We start from the raw sequence: 27,591 nt of genomic DNA on the forward strand, positions 1-27,591 counted from the left end.
AGACAGATTTGCTGTTGCTTTCAACTTCTGCTAATTAAGGTGTTTTTTTTTTAATAGAATGATGATTTCAGCACTGTAGTCCAAAGCACAAAGCTCAGTGTCCTAATAATTTCCTGATTCCAAATGCTGTATTTTAAAAGCTAGTAGCTTTTTTTGGATTTGGTACAAGTAGACACAGCGCCATACTTTGTACTGGTGCTGTTAGCCATTATTTTACTGAGTACCATCAGCTATTTAAAATTTCCCACATAAATTAAAAAGGAGCTAAATGGGTTTGCAGTTGTTGCCATTAGTAGCATTTTGGATGATACAGGCAATTACTGCGTTCATTATGATCGTGCAGCCCCTTTGCAAAACTGCTGTGGCTGTTTTAGACGTTACGTACGAATTTCCCCTTGGAGATTAAAATTTCCAGCCGTGTTTAATTTTGTTAACACGGTTGTTTCAGACAGAACAAATGTTATGACAAGTGGAAGAAAAACTGGTAGTATGAGAAATAGCAATCAATATGGAAAATTACTTCAGTTCTTAACTCATCGGTTCCTTGTGTAGTCATAATGGTTCTGGTAGTGATTATTTTCAATAGGATGATACAGTATGCAGACGGTTTGATAAAACAATAGAGTTCAGTCATGTTCTTTGTCAGTATTGAGGTGAATTTGAGAGAATATTAATGCATTTCTACTTGAAAAGTTGACAATCTGAGAGTTTCATTGGTTAGATTGCAGAAGTTGTCTAAGTGGAAACAGAATTAAGTTTATTTCAGTACATTATAACAACAAGTTTTTGAGGAAAGAAGAATGCACTTATAATAAAGCTTCTTTTGTTTACCACTTTAAGCAGGGGTTTGCAATTGCTTTCACTTGCTATAGTAAATGATAAAAAAAAAAGATAAAACTGTATGGGCAGTAGTATGTTCCATATTAAAAAGGCAGATGTACTGGGAGAAGAGATTTGTTCCTTGAAAAATCTTCATCATCAAGTTTTTATCCTCTTCATACCCCTCCAGAAACACTTTTGTTGATTCCAAACATAAACGTACATGTCTTCATTAATTGAAAAGGTATTAATGCTTTGAATTAGCTACGTATCGGTGTGCAGTGAACTACACTTGATGTTTCTGTCCCCAAAGTGGCATTCTTTCCAAAGAAGCTCTTTATTCCTTTCTCTTATGGGGTGTGGTTTTTACAGGGAGAGAAGGGGGGGAACGTTACTGGGGTTAGGGGAAAGATAGGCTTTCACTGCTATGATGCAGGGGGAAAAAAAAGTGTGAGGTAGTGGTTATGCATATTGCAAGACAGTGATTCTTTATTTTATTACAAAAAAAAAAGACCAACTCTGGAAGGCCAGATTAAATCATTCCTTTCACTTTTTAATGGGATTTGGATGAATAGAGTAAAATATGCACTTTGCATTCATTGATAGCATCTTTAGGTTGAGGTAATTGAGTCTTTTTTCCCTGACTGAATGAATAATGACTTCATCTGATCCTCAGCGAGGCCTGAAACTTAGGCTGCCTTTGTCAACGCAAAAAGATCTGGGCTTTGAAACATGCTCTACTTCCCTGGCTTAATTTTTCTTCATTTTAATCCAAAAACCTATTTTTCTCAATAATTCAAGCATAAACTATGTAGTAGTTGAAGCAGCGGAAATTGCAAGATATTTGTCCTCGTTGTGCTGCTTTCTAAATGCAGCTGATAAATCAGCCGCTGTGGTCTTCAGCTGCCTGGTTCTCTAGGGAAGGGACCGCCCATGTGTAAGCAAGATTGCTGACATTTTTAAGAACTATATTTAAATGGTTTGTTATCTAAGGAAGTGTTATGTTTTACTGGTCTTACTGGCGGGACTTGGAGATAAAAGGGCATCTGGGACGGGGCCTAGGAAGCTCTTGACATAATTTTCCCACATATTTTACTGACTACAAGAACTTCTCAAAAAGTGTGGTATAAATACTTACCTTGCAGTATGCATTATTGAAATGGTGAGAGTCTTAGTTGCATAGTTTGAAATACTTTTTCATGGGAAACAGTGGATGAAATATAGCAACTCAGTGTTTTCACTGCGGTATTTCTACATCAAATATCTTTTTACTCAGGAAAAGTTGAAGTTCTGTTTTGCTGTTTTGGTTCGAAAATGGTTATGCCATTTTTGACTTAGAAAACTTTCAGTTATTCAGAATGTAATCAGAAACAGTTTTGATGAGATGGGTTTGGATTTGCAGACTGGTATGGGCATGTAACTATAAGTTACAGTATGCTCATTGTATGGACAAGACAGTGCTCAGCTGTATTTGTCCATTTACTCTTGATTCTACCATGGTTTTATCTTCCAGCAGTAAACAAGCAGTGGCCACCCTACAAACATCAAATGCACTGCTAGGATTTTTGCTGCATACATGACAGAAGGAAATTGTTTCTGTTCATCTGTTCTTCTTCATCTTCCTTTCTTCCCTCGCTCTGTTCCTCTCCTGGATCAGAGGACAGGGGGAAGCATATGTTGAATATGAAGACATGCAAATGGCCTGACTGAGATGGTTCGCACTGATTCTGGAGCCATGGGGCAGCTATAAGATGCAAGCATGGGAACAGCAATCAATTCAGTTATCAAAATGTAGTTATTTGTTACAAGTGTGTGGTTTTTCAGCTGGTACAAAAGAAAACCACCTGGTAGTAGCTAGTTGTTTGCACTGCAAAAGAGTCGATGAGAAAAAGCAACACTCATGACTTACCTGATTTTTACTTCTTCCTTTAGGTTGGCTTGCTGGACTTGGAGTTGAATCAACTGACCAAGGCACTGTTTTTGGCTTTAGTTGCATTATCAGTTGTTATGGTAACCTTGCAAGGATTTGTAGGCCCGTGGTATCGCAACCTTTTCCGGTTCCTCCTCCTGTTTTCCTATATCATTCCCATCAGGTATGTATAAGAATGAAAGAAAAACACAGATGTCTAATTTCACTGAATGTGGCTTTGCTGAAATTTATACTCACTGCTCATTGTGAAGGAAATTGATCTTATCAGGAAGCTGAAGGAGAAGGTGCCAACAAATCTGCTGATTCTTGAGGTATCACTATCCAGAAAACAATACTGTTGTATTCTTTTTGTATAATGTTCATCTTGCTGGAGTAATCAGGATATCTAATCCTTTGCTAGCATAAATGTATTAATAAGGATACAATCTTGGTATATTTGAGAATGTGGCTTTAGGAAACGTGCATTTGAATGAAGTGCTTGGTGTATTTTAGAATTTGACTTCTTTACTGCCTTAGCACTGAAAATGTTCAATTTCTCTAATAACTGCCTTTATTTTTACTACAGCTATGATGAATTTAGATTGAATGCACTTTTGCAATGGCAAGACTTTTAACAGGTGTAACCAAGTAGAGACTTGCCATGAATTAATTAATTCATTAAGCATGAGTACTGTATATTCAAATTGCAGATAAACTGGAACAGGAAATAATATCCATCTGTGTAATCATGTCCTCTGTGGATAGAATAGTTAGAACACTGACTCTGAAATGATTTTATTTTTATTTTTTTCTGAGTGGGTATTGCCTTTGCAAAATGGAAATACTGTCTTCTGTTAAAATTCCCAGCTTTTAGATTAAGGAGTCTATTAATTTGAGATGTTCTCTGGAACTTTCAGATACATCAGTCCAGTGACTACCCACAGTTAGCAGCTGTCTCTTAAATTTTATACCTGTTCCCTGGGGTTTGTACAAAATATTTAAACCCATGTAGTATAGGAGATTAAAAAAAAAAAGAAAAAAAGAATTTCATTACATTCTGAACCTAAGCTTACCTGAGTTGTCTGACTTTTGCTCACATTTCTTTTTGTATGTGTATGTCTGTGTGAAACAAAATGTCATGTTCGACCAGTTTGATACTCAGTAAGAGTCTTAAGGACTTGTACTTTATGGTACTTTCTGTTTTAAGAGCAGCTGGTTTTGTTGTGGCGATGCAGAAAAGTTTCCAGCAAATCTGCAGGAGTTTGTGGACTTTCCATTTCCTTTCAGTTTCCTTTGACCAGTCCAGCTGGCAACCACACACATAGTGGTGTTCCTCAGGGGTCAGTACTGGGGCTGACTCTATTGTTATTATGTTGACTCATCTTTACTGATGATCTGGACAAGGGGATTAAGTGCAGCCTGAGTAAGTTTGCCGATGACACCAAGTTGGGAAGAACTGTCCATCTGCCTGAGGGTAGGAAATCCCTACCGAGGGATCTGGACAGGCTGGATTGATGGGCTGAGGCCAATTGTATGAGCTTTAACAAGATCCAGTGCCGAGTCCTGCATTCTGGTTTCAAAAACCCCACGCGTTGCAAGAGGCTTGGGACGGAGTGGCTGGAAAGCTGCACAAAGGAAAATGATGTGTGGGTGTTAGCTGACAGCCAGCTGAACACGAGCCAGCAGTGTGCCCAGGTGGCCAAGAAGGCCAATGGCATCCTGGCTTGTATCAGAAATAGTGCAGTCAGCAGCACTAGGGAGGCGATTGTCCCTCTGTGCTGTGCACTTGTGAGGCCGCATCTCAAGCACTGTGTTCACTTTTGGGCACCTCACTGAGACCCTCTGGAGTAAGTCCAGACAAGGGCAGTGGTGCCGATGGGGGTCTGGAGCACAAGACTTAAAGAGGAGAGGCTGAGGGAACTGGGGTTGTTTAGTCTGGAGAAGAGGAGGCTCAGGGAAGACTCTCTATTACTACTTGAGAGGAGGTTGTAGCGAGGCGAGGGTCAGCCTCTTCTCCCAGGTACCTAGCAATAGAACAAAAAGTAATGGCTTCAAATTTTGGCGGGGCTTTTTCAGTTTCAGGTTAGTTATTAGGAGAAATTTATTCTCTGAAAGAGTGGTGAGATATTGGAAGAAGTTGCCCAGGGAGGTGGTATAGTCACCATCCCTGGAGGTCGTCAGGAAAAGTGTGGATGTCTCACTGAGTGACGTGGTAGTGATGAATTTAGGGTTGGACTTAGTAGTCTTTCTTTCTAACTTAATAGATCCTATGATTCTGCGAGTGGCTCCTGGTTTTATTACACAGCCATGTTTCAATGTTGTGATACTTCTCCAAACACTATCATTGCCATAATTCCCTTTCTGTTTGCATTATGATGTTGTTTGGGTTGTGTTGTCATTGCCACCCTTTGATTATTTAATATTAAGCAAATAATTCATGTGTAGAGGCTAAACGAGCTACACTCAAGTGATGGGTGAGGTATACTTAAAGACACTCTTCATCATCAAAGACAGCAAGGGAAAACTGAGCTAAGAGTATGAATGATCACTGTGCTATTCTGTAATAAATAAAAGTAATAAATTCCATAGTAAATAAAAGTCTAAACTTTTTAAAATTAATAAAAGACAGGGATATCTTTGTTACCGGATGCAACAGCGCTGCATCCAGCAACTCACCTTGAGTACTGCGTCCCAATGTGGAATCCTCAGTACAGCAGAGATGTGGACATTTCGGAGTGCGTCCAGAGGCCACAGAAATGAGCCAAGGGATGGAAGACCTCCCCTGTAAGGACAGGCTGAGAGAGCTGGGGCTGTTCAGTATGGAAAAGAGAAAGCTCTGGGGAAGCATTATAGTAACCTTTCAATATCTGAAGTGAAGTTATAAGAAAGAAGGGGATGGACTCTTTAGCAGGGTCTGCTGTGACAGGACAAGGAGAAATGGTTTCAAACTAGAGCAGGGGAGATTGAAACTGGACATAAGGAAATACATTTTTTTTATGATCAGGGTAGTAAGGCACTGGAACAGGTTGCCCAGAGAAGTGGTGGATGCCCCATCCTTGGAGACATTCAAGGTCAGGCTGGACGAGGCTCTGAGTAACCTGATCTACCTGTAGGTGTCCCAGTTCATTGCAAGGGATTGCAGGAATAGATGACCTTTAAAGGTCCCTTCCAACTCAAACAATTCTATGATTCTGAGAGCATACAGTGTAAATTTGACTCTATAGTGGCAAATCATTATGTGCCACTGAAAAAGTAACTTTTTTTTCATTTTGAATTCTTGGGAAAGCAATTTGCGTGTCCTAATGGACTTAGGGAAGGTTCTTATGCAAAAATAATTTCTAGGATAAGCCTAACCCAGTTCTTCAATTGTATGTGGAAGATAATAAGCAATGCAGAAATACCACCGTAGAAGATGAGACAAGTATCCAACAGAGAGTACTTTTTCCCACTTTATGTTTATCTATTCCTATACCAATTTTTCTTCAGCTCAGATTGTGTATATACACAGCTGCTTCTTAGACTGCCAGCAAATTTAACAACTCCAGTCATGATGATGTTCAGATATTACTACATTTCTTACTTTCCTCTGGGAGAGCTAAGCATGGAAATAACTTATTCTTAGGACTGTGTTTGAAGCGTAAACTCTTGGCAATTAAAATTGCAAGACTAATGAAGCTGGAGCACCAGGTGTTGTGTCCTCTGCTTATTTCTAAAATAGCTGTATCGGGTGAATAATGAACTGTGCTGTACAGGTAAAGGAATTGAACGTGGGAGGGTAGGATTGACTGGGAAAGGCAAAGCATACCTGCATTCATGCATGAGAGCTGTTGATTGAGTTGATTGATGGTTTTAGAGAATTCAGAAAGATTCTGAATATGGAACTTCTTTGATTTTGGTTTTTTTGGTTTGTGGGACAAGGAAAATCCAGCTATGCAGTAAAAATAAGTTTACATCTCCAGACAAGTTTGGTGCAGATCACCAGAAGGGAATGACTAACTGTTAGCAGAATTTAACTGATCCCTGTACATTCTCTCCTATAATTAATGGAAAGAGGAACATTTCTTTTTTTATCCTCCAGGGATCAGCTGGTTGTCCACGCTGCATTCTGAATATGACTGTAGAGTGGTGGGTGATGGAGCATGTCAGACTTCAGAAATATAAACATAAAAGCAATGTCATAAATAAAATTGGGAAGACAAGGCATGCATTCAGTAGCCTGCAAGGAATTAAGTAAAATGGAGAAAAAGTAGGAAATCAGTATGTAGAGCTTAGCCTAGCTCTTCATGGGTTGCAAAATGGAACACTTATGCACAGGATATTTTGAACACCCCAATCTCAAGAAATGTTTTGCCCTTAAGAAAACAGTATATTTACAGTGTATTTTGATGTTTCCTTTGTACTTAGGTTTCTTTTTTTTCTGTATGGAGGGAGCATAGTATAGAGGGGCTCCTTACAATGTGCTTCCATATAAAGTTTGAATTTCTTAATTTACAGGGAGCAGAGTATAGAAACCAAGTCCTTGGCAGGCTGTTCAAAACTGTTACATTCGGCTATTCAGATTTGGGTTTTTTTCCAGATGCTCTGGAATTTCTTGGAGTGTCCCACATTTCTTAAAATAAGCTTTTTTTTAATGGGCTTTCACCAATTGGAGAATCATTAAGGCACTTTCTACGTTCCTCGAGTATCACTCAGATGATTTAATTACTTGATTTTAAATAAAATCACTGCTTGAAATACATTCTCCATAAGTTTACAAGATTTGCCAATGCTATCTAGTAAATTTATCACTTAGCAAGCACAGGGGGAAGGTGTATGCTCATGCTGCTATGGAAGATTGTGCAGATATCACCGGCCTCTCGAGACCAGTGATGCCAGTTGCTATTTAGGCATTTGCAGAGTGAATTGCAGATTCACTCTGTTCCACTTAGCAATGCATGCTAGAAAGATAGGGTAATTCCTAAAATGTTTCCAGGCTTTGAATTATGGATTTTTCTTCACTTCTTATGAAGAGAAGGTATCTTTTTTTCCTTACCTTCAAATTACACTTGATAAATTATTACTAAAATCATACAGAATGTATTTAAAATCAAGCAACACACCTGCTTATGAAAGTGCAAGTGAAAATATAAACTGCACTGTTAAGCTTTGAGAGTTCTGTGATTTGATCTCATTGAAGCAGTGAGATCTCCAGTGGCAGAGCAGCCATATGGATTTCGCTCTGTGTGCCTTGTGCTTGAGGTTGCCACTCTTAAACAGAGCTTTCATCACAGAATAACTGTCGTTGGTAGGCCAGGCAAGAAATCTTTATAGACCAACTATCTCTTTGGCACGGGATCATGAGAGCTTTCATACTTCACATAGAATGCATGCTAGAGCAAATGTCTAGCCACTGTTAAAGTATGTTCCTGTTTTTCTTCTTGAGTTAGAGATTGCCCTTCATACTTGACAAATTAGCAGATTCTTGTCCCTAGCAGGAGTAAATCTTCTGTCATTTCTTTTGTTGACTGTTACATGTCTCAGTGTGTAGCCTGGTGACAACGGTTCGTATTTTCTGTCTGAGCTTTGAAGTTGACAAAACATACATGTGACAAATGCAGGTAGCTTGTTGCTGGCTCTGTTTTGACTAAGGAAAGGTAAAGCTGTGGCTTGCAGTATTGTTATGCTGTACATTTTCATCAAAAAGAACCTCATACAGTCCTTTTCCTGTCGTCTGTCTTGATTTTTTTAATATATTTGTGTCTGAAGTTAGATGTGCTATTCTAGAAGTAATTGGGATACTTTCCCAAGTAGAGGCACATTTTCCTGTTGCTGATTTTAGACCTAATAAGAGGTAATTCAAGATGGTATTTACTTCTTCAGTGGTCAGTAATATTTTATCAAAAAGGCTTCCTTCTATTGCAACATGCATTTTATTCTGCCACAGAAATTCAAGGAGAGGGATATGGATGTTTGGGATTCAAGGAGAGGGATATGGATTAAGGGAGGGATAAACTGGATATTTCCATTGTTCTATTGTTAAATATATTTCTCTTAATCAGATTTTTATCTCCACTGTTACCTCAGATAATTCACAATCACTCTGTCACTGCAATTGCAAGAGGATGGATAAAAACTGTAGCTGCAGTTTTGGTTATGCTGTATAACAAACCCATTTTTTTTTATTACTGTTAAAATTCTTATTTAGGAAAAGAAAAAAAAAGTTCTGATGTACATTAGCAGGATTTTGTCCTTGAAATACCTTTGAACAATTGTAAGAGTCGTGTTATTGTAAACCTGATATTAAACTTGGGACTCTGCCCTGTACCTTTGGCAGATTGCCCACAAGTTGTTTGCATTGCCACCATTTATCTGTCTTTTCTGTATTTCTGGTATGGTCAACAGAAAGGAATGTGTGCCTGGTCCTCGGTCTTCTTCCTGGTGTGGTGGCATGATTTTGGTGAATAAGAGGGAAATGTCAGAACGGACAAGTGGGCCCATGTGAACCTAATGAGGTTCAATAAGATCAAGTGCAAGGTGCTGCACTTGTGCTGGGGCAACCCCAGGTATTGATACAGACTGGGGGCAGATCTCCTTGAGAGCAGCCCTGCGCAGAAGGACTTGGGGTCCTGGTGGACGAGAAGCTGGCCATGAGGCAGCAGTGTGCGCCTGCAGCCCGGAAGGCCAGCTGTGTTCTGGGCTGCATGAAAAAGGGGCGGCCAGCAGGGAGAGGGAGGTGATCGTCCCCCTCTGCTCGGCTCTTGTGAGGCCCCATCTGCAGCGCTGCGTCCAGGCCTGGGGCCCCAGCACAGGAAGGACGTGGAGCTCTGGGAGCGGGTCCAGAGGAGGCACTGAGATGAGCAGAGGGCTGGAGCAGCTCTACTGTAAGGAAAGGATGAGGGAACTGGGGAATGGCTGTTTGTGAGGGTGGACAGTGATAGGACAAGGGGAATGGTTTTAAACTGAGACAGGGGAGGTTTAGGTTGGATCTTAGGAGGAAGTTTTTCCCCCAGAGGTGGTGAGGCACTGGCACAGGTTGCCAAGGAGGCTGTGGATGCCCCATCCCTGCAGGCATTGAAGGCCAGGCTGGATGTGGCTCTGGGCAGCCTGGGCTGCTGGTTGGCGACCTGCACACAGCAGGGGGTTGGAACTGGGTGAGCATTGTGCTCCTTTGCAACCCAGGCCATTCTGTGATTCTATGAACTGGTTTTGAGTTAGAAAATTTAATTTGGGGCAAGAGCAATGTTATTTGTCTCTGACCAGTGTGAGTGAAGACTTGGGTATAATGACTTAGGGACCAGGGCAATTAATTCTTGTGCTTCACAGTCATGAAAGTATTAAAAATCATGCAGGCACAGAACAAATTGAAAAAAAAATACTTCTTGTGATTGTGTACTTCTGTAATTAGCAAAATTTGCTGCAAACTCAAATTTCTAGTGCAGAGCTACTCAAAGGCTCTTTTTTACTGCTGGCAGTAGCAACTCTGGCACACATGCTGTCACAGGAAGGTAGATTTCGCTGCTTGGGCACTATTCTCATTTTGCAATTGAGAGCCTCTGTAATTACGATTTGGCAAGGACAGAGACACTGCTGATTAGTTGCAGTGAGAAAAAGTTGACAAATATATCTGTACTTTCTGAAAGGAAAACAGTCATATTTTACATTTTTACAAGTTTGTTCAGTTTTGACCAGCAGAATCTGATCCTGTCTATAAAATGTGTAACACTCTCGTGTGTAACTGTAGTAGTGTAGGTACAACAACCTCCAAAAAGAGTTGATGCTGTCTCATGTAGAAGGCATGTTATCAACTTGTTTTGCATTGCAGTATTTTCTAAAAGTCTGAAATGCAACATGAGTTTCTAACGTACTGTGTATCCTACAAACAGATAACAGTGATGTTCCAAAATGTTTGCTGCTTGTACTTTTAAGACCTTTTCCTTGAGAACTCTAAAAGCAGTTTTCAGAATTGTTGTTATGGTTTTAAATTACATTTTGCCTAATATTCACACTGATTATGGTATACATTTCCTTTGCAGTTTACGTGTGAACTTGGACATGGGTAAGGCAGCCTATGGATGGATGATTATGAAAGATGACAACATTCCTGGAACAGTTGTTCGAACTAGCACCATACCAGAAGAGCTGGGACGATTGGTTTATTTGCTAACTGATAAAACAGGTATATCAAGTTGCAATTCTGAAATATGATGGCTTTTATAGAATTTCTAAGCTTTATTCTTATCTGATATGTTAACGTAAGAGTAGATTTAGAGTGCTGATTTTTATTTTTTCAGTAAAATGTTAAGCATGTGCTGGAGGGTTTTGTTGTACCAGTGCCCATTAGCTTAGTTAGGCTGCTACTTACCCATGAAAGTCTGTATTTGGTACTTCCCTGTTTTATTCTGGTGGGAAAACTCTGGCAGTAACAGGATGTTTGAAGGCATTATTAAGAGTAACAAAAATTAACAGGTCTCCTACTTTGAAAAGACTGAATTAGCACATAGGATGCTCCTTTATTCTGCTTCTTATTGCTATTGCAGTACTGTATGATAGCTGCAGTTAATAATGGCTTCCAACAGGGCAACTCATTTCCATAATTCATTTAATAAAATCATCATCTCAAATTACACTACTTATTCCCATGAAATTAGGTGCTGCATGCTTTACAAAGGCCAATTTGTATGATTTCATCTTCTTAACTGTAGTGTATTAATACACCTGACCTAGTGTACTGAAAACCCCAATCCCTACTGGGATCAGAGGTAAGTTTGTTCTGCATCCTATACTGCTGTAACTGGAATTTGTTACAGTCTTACCATGCTCTTAAACCTTGGAAATATTGAGAGATTCCTAAAGTTTATTTTAGAAAATATCATAAAAAATAGAAAGACCTTTAGCAAATACATTATTTTTTCTACACCGTTGTTTTGCTTTTTGTTTGTTTGTTTTTGGGGGATTTTTTTGTTCTTTTTAATTGAGCTTCAGCAAATCAGTTCAGGTAGCTGTATTCTTTATTGAAGAAGCTGAGCTGAGCTACCTTTGGAAGGAGAGAGTTGTTTCTCAAACAGCTGAAGGAATGTTTTTGCAGTTTCAAATAAAATCTACTTCTTCATTGTGAGAAAGTTTCTGGAGAGGTTTGCCTTCTGTTGTACAGAAAGCATAATACCCATTTTAAATCGTTCTGCTTGAAATGAGTCCACATTCCCTCTCTTGCTGAGTGGATCCTCTAGTGCATATTTTGAAATGAAACGTGTATATAGGCATATATAGGCATCCTGGCAAATACATTTTCCTCTTTTCCTATGGATAGCTACGTAACCTTGTATGCTGCTGAATGCTGTTCTTCCATTTGTTAAAAGATAAAGACAGCTGCCATCTTTCTTAACATGTAGAAAAGTATTCTTAATTACAATGTGGTAATTCTTCAAAGCAAGTGAACAATTCTTTTAGCAAGTTTTATTTCAATTAGCTAATGATTTCTGTGCTGTTTGAAACTGCTTGTTGATTTTAGTTGCACCCTTTATTGTGATAATTTATGTAACTTTAGGAGCACTGTCTCATCATAGTCTGGAAATATGTAATTTACAGCATATGTTTGGGAAAAGGCAAAAAAAAATGTGATGAAGCCTCAAAACAATGCAGTACATGGTGCTTTGGGTGAATGAATTCTACTTGCTGAGCAAAAACAAGGTTCAGCTTTTCTGATACAGAATGCAGTTTCCATTTCAATCTAGAGCTATGATTCATGTATTAGTTGTATGAGTGTCTGACCATGTGTATGATCTGTATGAGTTGGCTGCTTACACTTAGGTTGCATTGACAATCTTAAGAAACTAACTGGTCAGTCAACTCTACAGTCCTGAATTCATACCATAGAAATGAAGGAGTTATATTCTCACCCTGTCTGGTAATCAGTTTATATTCTGAAGCTCAAGGATCACTAAACTGTGTTCTTTTCCTCAAGGCTTTGTACATACCTACTAACTAGTTTAAAAAAGAGGTGCAGCAGCTTTATCTGATAAACTTAACCTAATACAACAGTAATTAAAAATATAACTACTCTCCCATACAAAAAAAAAAAAAAAAGAAAGGATTTTCCATTAACATAAAATTCAGTGGAACTGAATTATTTAAAGCAAAAATACTGTTACATTTCTGTTGCATTTTTAAAATCTTGAAAGGAAACATTTTGTAGACTTCTTTATAAAAAGAGAAACAGCCCAGTTTTCTACCAACTGTTTTTTGTTTTTTAGGCTGCATGGTGCCACTTGCAGTCACTTTTGTTCTGTAAGTGAAAATAAGCCTGGAGTCTCACAGACCTGATAAACTTCAGAAAACTAATTGTGGCCTTGCAGACTTCTGCTCTTCCTGAGACCGTGATGCAAAGCATTGCTCTAAATTGTCTAAAATGTCCTGCAATTTTTAAACATTTTAAATGTAGGCAAACATGACACCGACGTGCACTCTACCACTTTCTACTCTGCATTTTACCATAAACATGAAGCGTGCTGCTACGTAATGAACAGATTCTGTGCAGTCAATCCAGAATTGCCATTGCATGATTATACGCTGTTCATGAGAGCTGGTTTCAGAGCCTTCTCTCTGGGATTTCCAGTTGATTCTGTACGCTTGCCTGTTCAAAACAGAGAGGAGAGAGCTAGTTTTATATCTGTCCATCCATGTGGCTGCTATTATGAAGGGCTAAAAGACTCATCCAGTTAGATATAAACAAGTGAAAATTTTCTCAATATTGAAAGGAAATGCAGGGAGCAGTCTGCACAAATCTTATACTGTGGTCCAAGCTTCACTGGAAATGATTGAGAATTAGCTGTTGAGTCTAAGGAGCATTGCCTTACTAACATAATTGCAAGGTAGTCCTTTGTATGATTGTAAATTGGGTTTGTGCTTCATCAATAAGCTTTTTGACAAGAAGCGTCCATCACAGTGGCTCTCTCATTTGCCACAGTAGAATAGAAAATGAACTATCCCAATAATTGCATTATAGTTTCCTTATTGTGGGACAAGAAAGCAATGTGGTATAATTAGGTTTGATTGGAGTGCATGTTTCCGGTAAGATCTGAAATTAATGATGTTGCTATAGTGACACATCTGCGGCCACCAGTGCGTGAAACATAAAGTAATTCATTCGACGAGAGAAGACATCTGTTAACTGCAAGGATGCAGAGCATATTGACACTGACCAGAAATACTAGACGTTATGTGATAAATGAACAAATGATGCTGAAACAGGAGGACAGATAATTTGTACTTAATCTGGTGGGAGAACTTTAATCTTCTCACTGGTTGCGTTTGACAATGCCATTGTTTAAAGAACAATGCTGCAGAGAACTCATAAATTTTAAAACTTAACTCAGGGTGCAGCCTATTAAAGCAATACATTAATTCCTTTGTTAGGGAGTTTTTATCTTCGTGTAGAACAAAGCCATTACTAAAAACACCCACTAAAACAACAGGTTTTTTAGGACTCACATTTTAATTATAGCATCCATTACCCAAAATGCCATGTTGTTTGGACTTGAATCACATATAAGTTTGACAGAAAGGAGTCATCTGTTATGGGGTTGTGTGTGTGGTGGGGGGTGCAGATGTAGGGAGGGCTATTTCCCAGTGTTTCCAAGGGTGGCTGGGCATGATATCTTCCCCAGTGCACAAAAAGATTCTAAGTCTGAAAGAAAAGGAAAAAAAAAAGAAGATATTTGACAGTATTTCTGAACATTTTTGTTGCTTAGGATTTGGGATGGGAAGCCTCCTGCCGTTCACAACTATTCAGCTGGTATTAGTGTGTCCCTGCCTATAGCAGGGGGGTTGGAACCAGATGATCTTAAAGGTCCCTTCCAACCCCAAGCATTCTATGCTTCTATTCAGCTATAACAAATGTGTGCAGTGTTGCAAGCATAGTTATTTACCAGTGCACAGACTTGTATTTGCGTTCAGTAATTAGCATTTTAGTGGGTGTTTGGACCAAATGGGATACTGGTCAGATATAATACTTTAGCAGATGCACAGAGCAATGGGACTTTTGATTTTCTGAGAAAAGACTAGTTAGAAGTTGGTGTCTATAGGCATTTTCATTAAATATGCCTGATGTAAAGCAGTATTTGAGTAATTATTTCACTAATTATTTCTGAAAATTAATATTTTGAGGTATACTTCTATTTTTCTGTTCAACATAAGCTACCACTGAGAGAGGAATTAAAAGAAATGTGGAGTGTAGGAAGCTTCAAGACATGCACTCATATCATTCTAAGGAATCTTTACTTTTTGCACAATCATTTACTGAAAATCCATTGTGTATCCAATGAACACGGATATATTCTCTGAAATATTGCTATAATTTGTATGTGATTTAACAGGCAGGAGGCAAAAGGCAGAGAGGAAATAGCTACTGCTATTTATGACTTTATCAATGGTACAAGTACTCTTACATTCTGCTCAGGATGAGCGAACCTCAGCTCCTTGCCCTCATTCTTAGTGGACTGCAGGTTATCCTGTGGTTTGGTTTGAGGTTTTATGGTTGTTATGTGTGTGGCCTGTTCACAAGTGGAGCAGCTGAGTGAGCAGACATACTCTGCGGATGTTTTTAAGATGAGTTCTTTCATTTTCTTTCTGTATTCTTACCATGCTTTTCAGGTTTTATAGAAGGCATATTTGTCTCCGTATTGTTGCCAACAGTTTCTTCATTGAAAGTCACGAACTGGATTTATCTTAGAGTTTCTAAAGAAGTGTTCAAATTTACACTGACATTTTATCTGCTTAAGCAAGTGGTTGAAGTAGAGAACCAATTTTGTGGCAGATTCTTCACTTTCTCAATTTCTGATAAAGTTATTAATTCTTCTGTTGTACATATTCTCCTGCTCTTTTATTTTGTCCTTTTTAGACTGTTGGTATTAGTCTCAATTACCATCTAGCAATGTAGGTTCAGAAAGATCTGCATTTACTTCTCCAAAAAAAAAAATACTCTACTGCTCTGTTGTGAATCACATCTGTTGCCACTCAGGGAATGATGCCTTCAGGACTTTCTCCTTAGGAATTAATTTCCTCTTTGCCTGCTTTACTCTGTGTTTAATGATACAATTTTAGACTTAAAAAAAAAAAAAAGAAAGCTGTTGGTTTCATTAAAGAACGTGCTAATTTTTTCTTCAGCAATCGTACGCTAACTTTTTGTCAGGGTGTTTTCCTGGTGAAATAACTCACAGCATTCCAGAGCAAGGTTTGTTAACCTGTTGTATTAGTAGTAGGTCATACAATGACTAGCATAATTTCTGGAAGCTTTTCTAAAACAGCTTTGTTTATCTGATAACTCTTTGTATTAGCAGTATCCTGAAAGCATGGTGTCAATAAGTAGGTGATAAAAAAGCATTTTTAAAAATGGAAAGCTCTCATATTGTTCATAAGTGCTTTTATCGCCTTGAGCAGACTAGAAAGATGGCTTCTTTTGGTGTCCTACGTTGGGCTATATAAGAAAATCTACTTCTAGATGATTGAAGGGCTTACATATTAGTGGATAAAGTAGAAGTTGTGTTGTTTTGTCAAGGTAATGCTTATTAGTTTCGTTCCAGAAGACCAAAATTTAAGAACTTCTGAAGTAGTAATGTCTGATTGGCACTACCAAATATTTTGATTGTGTAACTGGGAATATTTTTGTCCTTTCGGGTGTTCTGTTCATTAGGAGAATGAATCACAGAATCACAGCATCACAGAATTGTAGGGGTTGGAAGGGAGCTCCAGAGATCATCGAGTCCAACCCCCTGCCAAAGCAGGTTCCCTACAGCAGGTCACACAGGTCGGCATCCAGGCAGGTCTTGAACATCTCCAGAGAAGGAGAATCCACAGCCTCCCTGGGCAAAATGAAGAAGAAGTAGAAACGAAGCCTTAATTTTCATGCACAGGAAGACTTTTAACTTCCATTTTGATTAGTGGAATATTTTTATTTTTAATCTGGGGGATTTATGCATTCATAAGTGCTGCTACCTACGTTTGTCTAACAGAGCCTCAGATCTGTCGTGGCTATTGTTGAAAGCCTAAGGCTAGTCTTGAAAATCCATGAGCAAAAAGTAATTGTTTCTGTGGTTTTTATTCTACTGGTTAGAATTTTGAGTAGCAGGTACGGATGTGTTTGCAGCTTGCTTTCATCTGCCATAGATGTTTCCTGTCACTGTAACTGCTAAAATGGGAGGATGCTGACCTTAAGTAATGTGTAAGATTCCAAACTTAAATCAGGGTTGCTAGTGTTTAAGCTTATGTCTTTGTGTGCTGTTGACTCTCATCCATTTTTCCTGAACCTCCACCATTGGTTCGCAGTTCTTTTAAGGTAGAAAAATCCCTGCTTTTCAGCTCAAAACCTTTTCTCCTCTGCTTGCTGAGGTGGGAGGGAATTACACAAATTCTTCCATCTATCTACGGTTCTCTCCCTAGGCATGATTTGAAGTTGAACTGATCTAGTGATGTCAGAAGAAATGATCTCTCCATATAATAATCATAGGGCCAATTTTGTTTCCTCTCAGTTTTCCTGAGCAGCAGTTACAGAACGAGTGGGAAACAGGTTTGGCTGCTGTCTCAGCTTTTGAGTGGCATTTAGTTTCACGGCCCCTGGGGAGCGTTTATTTTAATTCAAAGGCTTGGCAAAGCTAAGGGCAGTGAGAATATCTTAGCCTTCCTGGAAAGTAACAAATATTATGCAAATTTTATTGCAAGAAATTTCCAAATAACATTATTGAACAAAGTGAATATTTGGGCTTTTTGTTTTGGTTATGGATTTTTTTTTCCTAAATTGAGATTCTAGTTCCTCATATTTGCAAGGGGAAACTTCCATGTCAAACTGCAGACTGTTTTATTTTGTTCTTTTTTTCTTACTCCACAATTGCATCACAAATATCATCAAAAGTAACAGAAGTTCTTTGAGTAAAAATGGAACTTGTGAAAGCAAAAAAGTGATTCCTCATGGTTTTGCATGATTACTATAAACACAAAATAGTCTTATCCCTTGTGCAGAAGTAACCTCAAGCTTCTGACTTGGTAATTCTGGAGATGAAGAACCTTGTCTTCGTGGGCTGCTTTCCAGAGCTGGGAATATTCTACTTATCAAGTGCATTTTTATGGTACTACGTGTTTTGTGTAGAACGCATGCGTTTCAGATAAACCTTATTTTAAACATTTTTCAGAATTCAAATGGCATGACTATAGTAAAAAATTCTGAACAACGTGTAAGGAAAAGTGAATGTCAAGTATCAGTTCTTAATGATAAGGGCGGAAAAGGGAATGTATTTGGAATGATAACCTCATGCTAGTATTGTAATACGGCAAGGCATGTTCTGATACTGCAGCCTGTTGATACAAAAATGGGATGAAGGTACCCACACAGGTATTACCAGAATGCAGGAGTGGCAGACAGATCAAGTGTAACTAAAAAAGACATGGCTTTTACAGCCTCATTGAATCTCTGAATATCACTAATGATTCTAGCCCTGTTAGATGCATAAACTGGATGCTAACTGACCAAACTGTTTCTTTGGTTTTTTTCCATATAGTAATCATAGGATAAATTGTGCTTTTTGCCTTTTCTGTTCCTGTGTCTTGTGCCTTTAGGTAAACTGTGATGAAGACATGTCTGCAGTTCTTATTTGTAGGTAACTGTCATATGCTCTCTGTTAAAAATATTGTAGAAGCTTCAAGTATGGCACTCTAGCATCATGTGTATGTTTGTTTTTATCGTTAGGATGTAGTCATCTTTATTTTTTTGGCGAACCCAAAGCTTTGTGCTAATTAATTTCACTTTCTTTGAGTACTGATAGACCAAATTTTTAAGAAGGATCATTATCAGAATTATCTTCCTCAAGCATCCCATGGGAAGCCAGACAACAGTGACCTTTTTGCCTCTTGGGCTTCATCAAGCAAGTCTGAACCTCCAGTCCTCGGTTAGAGCTTTTCCAAATGCAGCAGTGTGGTGTGTTGGCTGAGGCAGATGCAAAGTGCCAAGCTGTGACTTGTGTACTTTCTCACAAATGGGGATTGAGTTCTGAAAACACTGATTTCATCCATTCTGGCTTGTTCTGCTTGGAAGCAAATAAGTCAAATTTGGAAGTGATGTTAGTTTTTAATGACTTGTTCTGGATAACATTGAGCATGCCTGTTTGCCATCATATCTGATTTTGTACATAAGGTGCTGGATTTTTGTACGTTTTAGTTTTTTTTCCCTTTAGTATTTCTGATGGTATAAAAAAAAATTGCATTGGTGCTTGAGAGTCACTATTCATACACTGCATTTTCTCTGCTTTTACTGGGGAAAATATTTTTATCTGGTTCTGTGTTTAGTTCTGTTGGCAGAATCAGCTTGAAGATTGAACCAGGGATTTCTTCAGTTTCATACGACTAACACTGATCTTTCTTCACAGACATTTTTATTAATGAAACTGATGCTAACTCACGATTTGCTCTTTTCAAAAAGAAAAAAAAGCTCTTCAAAAAGCTCTTTTTTTTCTTCTAGCCCTGTAGGTATCTTTTTTTGCTGCTTTGTAAAGCACTTCTTCTTTATTACAGGAACACTCACACAGAATGAAATGATATTTAAGCGCCTCCACCTTGGCACCGTGTCCTATGGAACAGATACAATGGATGAAATTCAGAGTCATATTATAAACTCCTACTCACAGGTATCTCATTTATAATTTCTTAGATTTAATATTGAGATTTTTGTACAGCATCGAAGCACTGATCATGTCAAGAAATTTGAGATGCTAGGGATGCTCTTCCATTTGTAGCTATCTCTTAACAGATATGATGAAAGGGGAAGGTGTATGTTGTTCTCTCTTGATTCTGAAGTTCCTCTCAGCATAAAGGACTTTACTTTTCTAGTCCTCAGTGGAAGGACTCTGTGTTAACTCGTCTGTGCAGTGTACTTTGTCTTCTGCCAAATCATCTCAGAATAAGCTGTTCATTATTGAGACTGCAAATTACGAGTAAATACCCAGAACACAGCAAACAGTAATTACATCTTTGAAGATATATTCATCAGGAATTGACAGTGAAAACCACATTAATTTGCATAACAAAAAAGTAAAAAATAGACATCAACATAAAACATTTTTCCTAAAAGCATATTTTTAATGTTAAGATAAGATTGAAAACAGTGTAAAATGAGAGAGAAAATTGAGAACTCTCTACTTGTTGAGATGCAAGTGTTCAGTGGTGTTCCTTCAGTATATGAAGGAATCTGGTCTGGGAAGAGATTTGAGACTCCTAGTCTATTTGTGGGTGAGCTGTGGAATGGAGGAGGATGTTTGAATTCTGCCAATATCACTTGCATCTCCCATGTACATGTATCTGGCCTTCTGCAAACCTTTCTAAGGACTTGATTCCAGGATAAATGACATGACTGACTGACCCAATTAAGTTTGTAGACTGACCTCCTTATCTGTGTGCTCATTTTCTCGTGTTAAAGTACTGGAGAACGAACAGCTAGTTAAAATCTTTATTGTGTGGTGTTTTTGAGTTATAGTTTCCTTCTCATTTGTTTGGGTTTTTTTGTTGTTGTTGTTTGCGTGTTTTTAGTGTTTTTTGAAAGTTTGACACCAATCTGGACTCAGTACTGTGTAGCTTTTGGGAAAAAGAAGCAGAAAGGAAAGCAAAGACAAAACAATGAATATTTGGTCTTAGTCTTCAGTAACTTGAATTTCTCTACTTCACATCTAAACAAACCAAGAGATCCACTTCTTAGATTTATCCAAGAAAAAGGAATTCATTTCAGCTTAATTCTTATGAATACAGCCATAAATAGTAACTGAAAGGCAGCAATAAGCCTGAATCTGAGATACAAAGATCGGTAATCCAGATTTTGTTCAGGATGTGCTACTGAAAGTAATTACTACCTGACAATGATTATAAAAATCATCTGACCATCATTTTCTTGCAGTAGATTGTTTGAGTATTCACTGTATCAACCGTATCAACTGGTAAGCTTCAGCACACACACATAGGACTGAGTCTGAAGACAAAGTGCCAGTCGTCTTCTAGAGGATGCATGTTCATTAACACTCTTCTCAGTTTTTAATGTTAAATATTCCATCCAAAAAGAATTGGTTTTTTTTTTGCAATTCCTATTTGCTTAAAGGTTTTACTAGTTTGTTGTAAAATTTAATGAGTGGTACCCATGCTTAATTAAGATTTAATTACTGTAGCAGATTTGGCATTGGAATTTTTAAAGGAAGCAAAAAGCAAAGGAAGCTTTTTTCCCCTCAGCAATTGTTGGAAAGAATTTCCCAAATCTGGGTTTGCTTTTGAACGATGAAAAGAACTTTCTTGGAACTTCTTCTTTTCATTTTTCCAGCTTTATGTAACGCTACTCAACGTCTAAATAATGCTTTAATTACGTGCGTTGCTAGCAACTATTTAAAACAGAAAAATGAAGGAGTTTCTTTAACAAAACCAGCAACTATTAAACAATTGCTTCAACCTCAAAACCGTGGTGAGGTTTTTATTTAATCTGTGGTAATAGAAGCTGCCAGTTAGCCAGGCAGCGATTCTTGTGTGACATTGATTTTATCCCTTGTTTGTGTTCTGTTTTATTATTACAGTGGACCTACTAGACTATTGTCATCTTAATGTAACACACAAATCTATTATAACCTGATTATATTTCCCCACTGGAAGCATTTTGTGATAGAGGGCATAATCTTTAATGGAATTTGTGTGAAATTAAATTATACAAGCATCAATAAACATAACATAATTCAGAAGGAGTAAATCAGCTTAATTTATTTGAGGCTGTAATGGCATCAGCGTTAGCAGAATGCAAATGCAGAGGTTTAAAGCAGTAGCTGAAAAGCAGTGCCAGATGAGCAGAAAGTTAAACCCTTTATTAGACAGCACTGTAATTTGATGGGCAGAATGTTCACGGTTCAGCAGACAGCAGTCAGGAGGAAAAAACCACATGGTTTCTGAAGAGGTTTTCTGAGTTACCCCAGAGTGAACAGAAGACTTTTCCACTATTACAGATAGATGTATTTCATATGCTGATTTCAGAAACAAAGCCAGTTACTTTCAGTGAATCATACAACACTATCTTAAAAGACAAACTCAGTCACGGGCTGCACCATTTCTGAAGGACAGTTTAAAGTGGTGCTAGTTTGGCAGCTTTCCAGCAATAATATCCTTAGGTATTTGTCAGACTATTGTTTAGCAACATCTTTTTATTAAATGATTACACTCTGCTAAGAACAAAAAAAAAAATTCCAACCTGCAGCAGAAGCAGCTACTCTACTAACTGCATTGGTTTACAAGTAGTGTTACAAGTAGAAATTAAATAGATCTTGAATTAAATCAGCAACATTTTTTAATCAGTCCAAATTGTTATACTTAATGATACTTGCTTTTGGTCTGTTGTTCCATAGTGATGTAGGGCTCTTTAAAATACCGAAGATTTCATTGAAGATTTAAAGAAGGAGGATTTTTTCAATGTTAGATTGTGGGATTTGGGTTTCCAATCTCAGAATGTACATAGGTGACAAGATAAAGAAGGAAAAATAAATAAATTTCAAAAAATTCCTCCCTTGCAGAACCTCTCGTTCTGGTATTTCTTAACTCATTAATTGGTTGCTGACTTTAGTACTTCTTCAAAAATAATGCATGGGATGTGAAGTCCATGTCAGTCTATTCACCTTTACCATTGGATACTTGTTCTAACTTCATATTTCTCTGTTATCTGCTGCTTGGAACCTCTGTTACTGAAATTTATATGTAAAGGTGAGATGATGAACTTCCAGTCACTTATTAGTTCTAGAGAAAAGCAGATGAGGGTTTTTATAAGTCAAAAAAAGAATGAGGTTTATGAAATGAATGGCTGCTTCCTGACAGTTTCTCACCCTCTGTAGAAAAGAAGAAAACAAGTATATTTCGGTATTTATTTTCTGTTCCAATTTTTGAACTCTGTTTTACTGTTCATTGTGTTGGGTCTTAAAGGTTCACTCTCAGAACAGTGGAAACAGTACAAGTTCAACACCGTCCAGGAAACCTCAGTCTTCTGCACCCAAAGTCCGCAAGAGCGTCAGCAGCCGCATACACGAAGCAGTGAAGGCCATTGCTCTGTGCCACAACGTCACCCCCGTGTATGAATCTCGTGCCGGAGTGTCTGGGGAAACAGAATATGCAGAGGTGGATCAGGACTTCAGTGATGAAAATCGAGCTTACCAGGCTTCCAGCCCTGATGAGGTTAGTATGCAAGAGCAAAAATAAGCTTCTCCTCCTCAAGAGGGTTAACTAAGTTAAAGAGAATGGAACTGTGAGATATGCAGCTTGCTCTGAAAATAATGCCTCCTATTTCTTTCTGTGGAAACTACAGCGATAGGGCAAATTTTCAACTACAAAACACTGTTTTTCAACATAGCCACCACCACTGGCCGATTCATGTAGATGAGCTGATCAAGACACTCTGCATTCTGTGGTGACAGCTGTGTGTGGCCATCCAGAACATAGTTTGTCTTTCATGGTGCTGTCACCACTCCTGAAGCACACTACCCACTGCCTCACCAACATCCGCTGTTTGGTCTCCATGAAAGCTCAGCAAGCATTGATGAATGAATCCTTGGATGCAGTTTTTCCCACGTGGAAGAATTAAATAGCACATCTTTTCTTCATACGCATTTCCATGACAGATGCTATTTTGTCAGACCCTCTGCTTCCATTTGTGGCATGGCAACAGAATGTAACAGAATACTAACGTGAAGGTTCAGCCTCTGCTGTCATACCACCAGTGTCTGCCTCTGACATCGTGGGACAATATAATAAAATAGGAGGCATTACTTTCAGAACAGCTCTTATACAAGTGTTTTGGGTGAAGTGTTTCTTTGAACCTAACAGTGGTCTGGTTTTATTTCTTTTCTTGTTGTAGGGTAGATCTAGAGTTGCATTAAGGTTTTTTCAGTTATTTGACTAAGGCTTCTCTGAAATCAGTGATTTGAGAGCAATCAATACTGCATTGTAATTAAAGTTATTAGGTTTATTCTCAAAACATTAAGCCATGCATAGATTATAGCACAAATATACAAGGGGGAATATGAAAATCAGCTTTAAATGATGGACAACCAAGTACATCAGCTTGTGACACTACCAATTAGTTAATTATGAAGGTTCATAACTGGAAGAAAGTCTGAACCTCAGATATCCTTGTTGAAAACTTCTTGAGCTTCACCCTAAGCAGCTGCATAATTTTCTGGGCTCAGTCAAAATTTCATGATGTTTAAAACAAATTTAAAACCCTCTTTCAGTAAAACATGCATTTTACTTCCATTGAAATCCAAGTTTTCAACATCCCACTGCTTTAATTCAGTCGAAGTTACTGTCCTGAAAAGTCCTGTTTCAGGATCAGAGATGGTGGTTGCCTTAGATTTAATCCCTATGTTATGAGAGAGCAGCAAAGCTTGAGTTTCAAGATACTGCAACGTAAGCATAAAAATTATTATAGTCCACTCACAAAAAATATGTGTGTACCCTTGGAAGTAGAGTACTCAGAGTTCACTTTGCCTCTGAAAGTGTACAGATTGAAGTGGCATTGTTCTAAAGAAATTCTAGCTGTGCCTGGTGGTTGAATATACTGTTAGTGATGTAGTCATAGTAACTTATTCATAATCCAAACAAGTTTTTTGTAAGATGTGAAGAAGCTGGTGTGCACATGAAAGCTTGTGTGTTCTTCTGACTTTACAAGTTGATGTAGTACAAGGTAGTATTTCTTCCATAAATGTCATCTTGGGCTGTTCCTCTTGGTGTACAACTTGTTTGCATGGCTAGCTTATCAACCATATCGCCATACATGATATTACCAAGATATTATTGATTCAAAATGCAAACTACTTGATAAAAGTCACAAGTTTATAATGAGCGCCTTCAGTAATGCAAGCCGTAAGATGAAGTCTGTCTTTATGCAGAACAAGCTGGAATTGCGTGTTATGTCAGATGCTACAAACACAGCTCAGTGTCATGGAATTACAAAATATAGAGAAGGGACTGGTTCTCAATGATCTCAAAAGTGGCAGTGAGGGCATCCACTTTAAAGATAAACTGGAGGTGGGACCTGAGACACTGCTCTCTGGCTCAGATCTAAACTCCACGATGCCAAATGTGGTGCTATAATATACCAGCTGATCCACGTTTTGACTTGAGAATGTTGCAAGAGCATTTGTTCACTCCAGAGATGTATTGACAATATAATCTGTTGCTGTAGTTGTGTGATGTTTTACTTACATTTGTGACCATGTACAGATTTTCATATGTGTATTTACGTAATCATAGTTGCTAAATGCGTTAGTGTAATGAGCTTGCAAGGTAAATATAATGCAGGATGTGATGACAGCTAAAGAGTAAATAAACTGCTTTAATAGCCAGTGATATATTCCTAAAGCAGCTGAAGAGATGTGCAATTGAGAGAGATTTAGGTTTTTTCACGCACTTGCTTTTCTCTACATCTGTGCTTCTGTGTATTCATTCAGTTGTTTGGTATCTGAAAATATTACCTCAAATATCAATTCTCCTCCTACGTTTGCTAAAGAAAACATCTGCAAGACTGGAAAATTATGCAGGTGCTGCCCTAGGAAAACAGTAGATAATTTGACCTTGGAAAAAGAAAAGGAAAGAAAATTTGATAGAGTGTTTAGATGACAGATAGAGAAATCAGGGTAAAAAGCAAAGCGGGGAAGAAAGACACCAACAAAGAAACCATTTGTGTTTTAAGAGAACGCACAGGTATTTTCAACAATGATTTTTTATCATCTCAACTCACAAATTCAAGCTACATGCAATTTAAATGATAAATTGGGAACATGGTTTAGAACTGACAGTACTACATTTCCTGTGTTTTTCTAATGTAATGTTAGAAACTGCTAAAATTATATTGAACAACTGTAGTTTAATACAATGAGAAATTGATAGTAAGTGGAGTCATATTAAACAATGAAGCTACAAAAAGCATTTAAATAGCATAAAAATTGCATCCTGACAGCAGGAAGAGTTGAAAGACTAGCAGGTCTTTATCATAATTTTTTAAAGAGTTCTATTGACGCAGTGTTTGCAAATCACTGGAGCCTAAGGAAAATAATGCAAATGGTTCATTATTTAGCTTATTGAACTTTACTGCAGTTAGGTTGACGGATGATGCCAATGTTTCCCAATCACCAAAGTACCATTTTAAAAGCATTTTTTATTGAATAAAGTGCTTTGAATATTGCACCCTGGAGCTTTATTTAGGGAAATGGTTCAATTGATGTTTTCTGTTTAACCTCATCACTGACCTATCACAACATATTTGGTTAATAAGCAACATTATCATTTAATAGACTTAACCAGTTTTATGCATTGTACTTCCTCAACGTTACAACTCTGTTCTCCAATTTTTTGTTAATGGAACTGGCTTGATTGCAGTCTTCTGAAAGATGTTATCTGCACAATTGTCTCTTGTTTATATAATATTGCATGTTATCATGGTAGCATATAAAGACCAGACAATAATGTGTAAGTATAAACTATTCTTCCATGTAGAAAAGTATAAGAAGCACTTCAGCATTGTATAGACACATAATACAGTTAATGAAACATCTTGAATTCATTTGAAATTCTTTGCATCTACGTATGTTTGCATCCATATAGAGATAAAATATAACTGAAGGAAAGTATGCACATTTAGAAGTAGGTACATTCATCATAAAAGATGTATTTCTCTTTTGCTAGAGCAACCTGAGATAAGTAACTGATTTTGTATTCATAATGTGAACCCTACTTATGCCAGGCTCTTTGTTTCTTATGATAAGTGATCAATATTTCATTTTCTCTGAAAGAGTGGAAACTTTCATTTGTCTGTCATTTGTCCTCTACAGCTGTAGCATAGCAAACAATAGATATTCACTTAGAACTTGCTGAAAAAAAATAAAAATAAAAAAAGAACTTACTCAACAATCCTAGATGTGGGTTCAGCTCATCTGTAGAAGACCAGCTACCCTAATGTAATGAACAATCATAAAAGGATATAATCTAAGCAGGTAAAGCAGTGGAGTTCGAAGGTCACAGACCAAAGCAATTCAGGGGCATGCTATGAACAGGAGCCTTTGAAGACCTTTGCTCCCCTTTGGTCAGAAAAGATTGATCAGCCACAATTTTTAATGACTGCTTGCTCTCACAAACCAGCTGTTTATTGGTTATAGTTCGTCCTGCACCAATATATTTTCAAGCATTTTCAATCCAGAGTTTTGAATATTTAAATACTACCTTCAAGTGTGGTCAGGTATTTAGTTCCAACATTTCTGTCCAAAGTCAAGAGAGCTTCTAAAATTAATTACAATGATACGTAGGCAATCATTTACAAACAGACAGGGAAATGATACGCCCTTAGTGAAGCAGCTTTTGTGTTTACAAAATTGAAGCTGTAATGTATGAGACATGTTGTATTGTTTAATTCATTTTATTGTGTGTGCTTATTGAAGCAAGACTAATTGTGTTGTTTTGTCAATGTATTGTGAAAAGCAAATCACTCAGTAGCATAAAACCATCACTTTCCTGACCTTCGAGACCTACGAAGAATAACTACTCCATAGCTTGTCTTCAATATCGATCCGCAGTTTTTTTCACATGATCAAGCTGTATTTTAAGTTAATAATTTTATTTTAATTTTGAACTCTCTTGATGAAAAGTGGTAGACTGTGAATTTTTACTACCAAATCATTGTTCATAAAAATAAACAAAGCAATGCTCATTGGAAACATATTGTTGAGCAACCCTGAAAGCAACTGTTGGGATCATTCAAGTGGTGGAGAAACAAAGCTCCCAGCTACTTCTGTGTTATCATACCAATAGTCTTAACTTTAATTGCTACGTTATCGTTATTATATTGC

At 37.8% G+C, this 27,591-nt stretch overlaps 1 protein-coding gene across 3 annotated transcripts in view; it reads left to right on the forward strand.

The window, feature by feature from the left end:
• ATP9B (ATPase phospholipid transporting 9B (putative)) overlaps nucleotides 1–27,591 on the forward strand; it is a 156,580-nt gene that overhangs the window by 104,107 nt on the left and 24,882 nt on the right. For all 3 annotated transcript variants that reach the window (XM_042837054.1, XM_042837062.1, XM_042837070.1), the window contains exons 12-15: nucleotides 2,752–2,912; nucleotides 10,741–10,883; nucleotides 19,262–19,374; nucleotides 22,679–22,927. In XM_042837054.1, the coding sequence (XP_042692988.1) occupies nucleotides 2,752–2,912; nucleotides 10,741–10,883; nucleotides 19,262–19,374; nucleotides 22,679–22,927 (666 nt within the window). The remainder of the gene's footprint in view (nucleotides 1–2,751; nucleotides 2,913–10,740; nucleotides 10,884–19,261; nucleotides 19,375–22,678; nucleotides 22,928–27,591) is intronic.

The sequence above is a fragment of the Centrocercus urophasianus genome, unplaced genomic scaffold (assembly GCF_019232065.1).
Source record: "Centrocercus urophasianus isolate 14NV4802_14NV808 unplaced genomic scaffold, USGS_Curo_1.0 seq_11, whole genome shotgun sequence".
NCBI lineage: Eukaryota > Metazoa > Chordata > Aves > Galliformes > Phasianidae > Centrocercus > Centrocercus urophasianus.